This window comes from Apaloderma vittatum, unplaced genomic scaffold (genome assembly GCF_000703405.1).
Source record: "Apaloderma vittatum isolate BGI_N311 unplaced genomic scaffold, ASM70340v1 scaffold36449, whole genome shotgun sequence".
Taxonomy (NCBI): domain Eukaryota; kingdom Metazoa; phylum Chordata; class Aves; order Trogoniformes; family Trogonidae; genus Apaloderma; species Apaloderma vittatum.
The window spans coordinates 1-4,497 of record NW_009737614.1 but is presented as its reverse complement, the minus strand read 5'-3'; the positions used below and the strand labels follow the sequence as shown (position 1 = coordinate 4,497).

Genomic DNA, 4,497 nt, shown 5'->3' with positions numbered 1-4,497 from the left:
GAGGAGCCGTTCCCATGGTCCCCCCCTGGCAGCCAGCCACGCGTCTGGGAACGGGCCAGCCTCTCCTCGTCCCCAAGCGCAGGGCGGGCTCTGCTCCCCCCTCCCCGAGCCCTCTTCCGTCGCTTTGCCTCACCCAAGGCCTCACCGTGGGTACAGGTCCAGGTAGAACTTGCCGATGATCTCCCCGGAGGCGCCGTCCTTCACCGTGTAGAGCTGGACATCCTCATGCCAGACCTGAGCCTTCTCTTCCAGGTGGAAGGTGAGCCCCAGCAGCTCCTGATAGATGGCCAGCAGGCCTGTGGTGACCACCTGCATGGGGAAGTACTCCTTCAGCAGGTTCTGGTCCACGCTGTACTTCGTCTCTTCCACTTGGTTCATGTAATAGCGCATGTCCCAGGCATTGATGCGGTTGTCGCACTCCCGGCCACGCTTCTCCCCCCCTTTCTTTTTTTTTCAGGTCCAGGATGACAGCTCGTTCCTTCTCCCCAAGGGGTTTCAGTTTCTGGGCCAGCTCATCTAGGAAAACGGAGGCAGGGAGGGTTAGTGCTGGGGCCCAGAGCAGCCCACCCAGCCCAGCACGCGCCCCAGCTCTTCTCCTCTGCAGCCAAGGGCCGTACCCAGGAACGTGGCCACTGTCTTGCTGCTTTTAGCCATGTTCATCTCCAGCACGAAGTCCGCGTGCGTGTTGAAGCCCAGCAGACTGGCTTTCTGAGCACGCAGATCCACCAGCTCCTTGAGGATCAAGCAATTCTCCTGCAAGGTAGAGTCACCCAAAGAGTGGGGTGAGAAAGGAAGCACAAATCTCAGATGAGATTCAGCACCTGGACCTGACTTAGCATCCTGTCTGGCAAGCAGCATGGCCCACCTACCTCTTTGCACCTGGAGTTGAACATTTCTTCCACCTTCCTCCTTGTCTCAGGCACGTAACACTTCTTCAGGAGGGGGAAATAGTGCGGGTATTTCAAGGTGACTTTCAGCTTGCCATCCTCTGTCTTCTCCAGGGAGTTCAGGAAGTCCTCAGGGAGCCCCCCTGAGAAAAAAGAAATATCAACTCTGGGACTGAGCACAGGAACAGGCTCTTCCTGCTCCTTGGCTAGAGGATTCCAGGCACTCAGGGCCACACCAGCACAGAAATAAGCCTGAGCGCTCCGTACCTAGTTCCTCCTTCGAAAAGGGCAAGAAGGTGGTGTCTTCGTTGAGGTTCTTGTTGAAGTCTATGCAAAGGACGCTCAGCTTTTTCTTAATAGCTTTGATTTTCTTTAAAACACAGATGAACAGAGAAAAATCAGCCCAAAGGGGGAAGTCAAACAGCACCGTTGGCCGTCTCCAGCCGGCAGCCCGCCTGCCGAGCTACCCAGCGGTCTGCACTTGGCTTTTGTTCAAACGCAACGCTGCAGAATTAATTGCGTGCAGGCACTGAGCTCTCAGCCCGGAACAGGCTCCCTTTGATCACACCTGGCAGGGAAGCAGCCACCTCAGCAAGGTCCCAGCCGCCTCCTGCCAGCTCCACAGCTGCAGGTGTTGAAGCAACAACCTCCTCTACCCTTATTTCATTTCACCTTCTCTGCTATTTTTAACCCAGTTTCCAGCTCCTTCGCTGAGCCACTGCGGTGTGGTAAGAGAGGGAGACCTCGAGCAGCTCAGCTCCCCCCAGCCCATTCCCCCGGACCCCAGCTCCAGGGGACACCTCCCCTGATTGTCCCTTCACATGTGGGGACCAGGTGCTGCTTCCATCCCTGCCCAGCACCATTGGCAATTTCAGCTTCTCAGGAGCCCCTCAGCTCCCAATGTTGACTCCACTTTGTCACGCCTTTCAGCAGAAATGACAAAGAGGGGCATGGAGACATGACCTGCAGTCACAGGAATCAGGAGCAAAATTCAAGAGTCTGAGTCTCAGTCCTCTTCTCTAATGCTGCACTGTCCTGTTAGCCCTGCCAGGACTCCTCCATGTGCACGCACTTTAAGCTCTGCGATCTCACCTCCTGCGTTTCCTCAGGGAGATGGAGACCGTTTCTTTTACCCAGTTTGATCAGCCTCTCCAGATATCTCTTTGCTTCAGGCCTCAGCAAAGCGCTCTCTGCCTTCTCCTGTAAAACAAAGCCCATCGGCACAGGGAACTGCAGGATCAGGTGCTGCAGAAAGCTGCTTCACAGGCAGAGTTGTGGGTTATTGCAATACCAGTGACCCAGAAGCAGAAGGGAGGACCCTACAGGAAGGCTTTGGTAACTGGATTGCTTTCAACACAGCACCTTGATGCTGCATTACAGCCCTTCTCAGGGCCTTATGCCCCCCTTCCCCGTGGGAGACAGGCTGGGTTTGCCAACACCACCTCACCAAATGGGTAACTGAGGACCTGAGAGGGGGCAGAGCCCGCAAACCCCAAGTCCCCAGTTCTCACTAGCAGCTGGGCTGCTCTGCCACATTCACAGACTAATTCAGTTCCAAACCTGACTCGATACCATTCACTGCTACAGTTCTGGGTCAATGGAAAAGGGTTTCAGGGCCCTGCTCAGGCGCGTCGCTGACACAGCACCCTCCCAAGCCCGCACCTGGAGCCAGACAATCCTCTGGTACACGTCCTGCCTCATGCTCATCTCCACGTCGAACTCCGAGAGCTTCTTGTCGGCCTCGGTGCTTGCCGCGCGGATGTCTTTGCAAGGAGAGACGTGCTGGGGGAAGTCCAGCATGTTCCGACGGACTGGAAAGACACAAGAGGGATTACGGCAAAGGCCATGGCTTCATGTCCCAGAGCTGCTGGTGAGTGGGAGTGCGCACAGAGAGCCTGTGTTAACTGGGAGCCAGTTTGACAGCCCTTTCAGCCTGACCTGCCCGCCCACACCAAGGAAGAGCAAAGCAAGCTGCTGCTACCAGACACACCCAGAGCAGTCCTCTCTGAGCAGCACTCCGACACCCACAGAGCCCCTTCCTCGCTACTGAGAGCATTTGGCCACTGAGTTCACACTAGAACCCGTCTTTCTCACAAAATTCGCATGAATTTCATGCAAGGTCTTTGCCCCCGCTAGAGCTGGTATCAACAGCTTCAGGAATCACAGAGCTTCCGCGCCGGCAGGCGCACGGGCAGTGTCTCTGCGTCAGGCTGAAAGGGACACACCTTTACTGCAGGCATTCCTCAAAAGGCAACACGTCCCAGGCGGGATCCATGCTGACCTATTTCCACTTCGGAAGTGAAAGCAGGGAGACCATTCCTTGCAAAACCTCAAATAATACAGCTCCAGCAGGAAGGTGCTGCCCTCCAGGCACCAGAACCCTCCACCTAGCAGAAGGTGAGCAGGCAGCTACCCCCTGTTGCCCAGGAAAAGCGCTGACAGTTCTGCTGAAGCTAACATCACTTCTGCTTAGTAAGGGTTTCTCCTCTTATTTTAGGAAAAAGAAATCGGAGAGAAGAAAGAAGAGGCTTGCAGGCTGGCTCCTGCTTCACACAGACACGGCAACTCGCAACTCGGGCGGTGAGGACAGCTCACAGATGCCGTGAGGCAGGCGGGGGCTGCGTGACTTTGGCACTCTGCTGCGGTAAATATTTAGCCAGAGGTACATCAAGGCTGGTGTCGTCTGCCAGCGCGATGCCATCATGTCATGTTACTTTACACACAGTTCCTAAAATGCTGTCAATGATTAAACAAGGCACACGGGGAGACACTTCACCTCTGTCTTAGGAAAAGAAGTTAGAAAAGAGCTGGAGATTTCTTAGATTATCCAAACCACTTCTGCTAATGCACAATCCGTTCCCGCTAATGCACCCTGACACATAAAAGCAGGAGACAACCTTGAAAACCTGACTAGTCCTCCCGCAGTCCATCCTGCTGCCAAAGCGCCGTCCTCGTTTCAGACCTGCTCTTCCGTTCCAAATCTACTTTCTTTTGTACTTATATCTAGCTGTATAAACATTAACTGGAAAAAAGCCAAACCATACTGCTGAGGGAGCCAAGAGAAGAAAAAGGATGACCATACAGAGGAGAAAAAAAAAAACCACACCAAAAATATCTTAATAAGACGTTGATAGCCAGAAAGCCAGTAGGCCCCTCAGTGTACGTACCCGTATATTCCACTTCCACATCTGCCAACGCCTTGAGAGTGTTTTCGTAGGACACCTCGCCCTGCTCCTGGGAGCCCACCCGGTCGTACACCAGCTTGGTCCTCTCCGTGAGCTCTGCAGCCATGTTTTCTATCTGTTCGGCAGTCAGGTCCCATCTCAGCTGATTTGCCAACAGCCTGGGCGACTGGCTATCCACAACGTTACCTGGGGAACGCAGCCAGGAAACCTGTGAGATACAGTCTTACACGGGGCCGGGAAGAAAATTCAGCTGCATAGCTAAGGGTCGATAAAAGCACTTCAGGGAGAGGCCCAGCAAACCAACCATGCCGAAGGGCAACAGGGCTCCGAAGGAACCAGGGCGCTGGCAGCAATCGGAGACCGGATTATTTTTCCCTCTCGGTCACAACAAACCCTTCGCAGAAACCCGATTCCCTCCCCCAGCA

At 54.5% G+C, this 4,497-nt stretch overlaps 1 protein-coding gene across 1 annotated transcript in view; it reads right to left on the bottom strand.

Annotated features, from left to right (window-relative positions):
- The window catches only part of THOP1 (thimet oligopeptidase 1), a gene marked incomplete at its 5' end in the record, with an annotated part of 6,208 nt that extends 1,950 nt beyond the window's left edge, over positions 1-4,258 (bottom strand). Inside the window, 9 exon segments of the mRNA XM_009877391.1 lie at positions 8-143; positions 145-441; positions 443-516; positions 618-753; positions 870-1,030; positions 1,155-1,257; positions 1,980-2,087; positions 2,550-2,698; positions 4,055-4,258. Coding sequence (XP_009875693.1) covers positions 8-143; positions 145-441; positions 443-516; positions 618-753; positions 870-1,030; positions 1,155-1,257; positions 1,980-2,087; positions 2,550-2,698; positions 4,055-4,258 — 1,368 coding nt within the window.
- Positions 4,259-4,497: the final 239 nt, after the last annotated feature.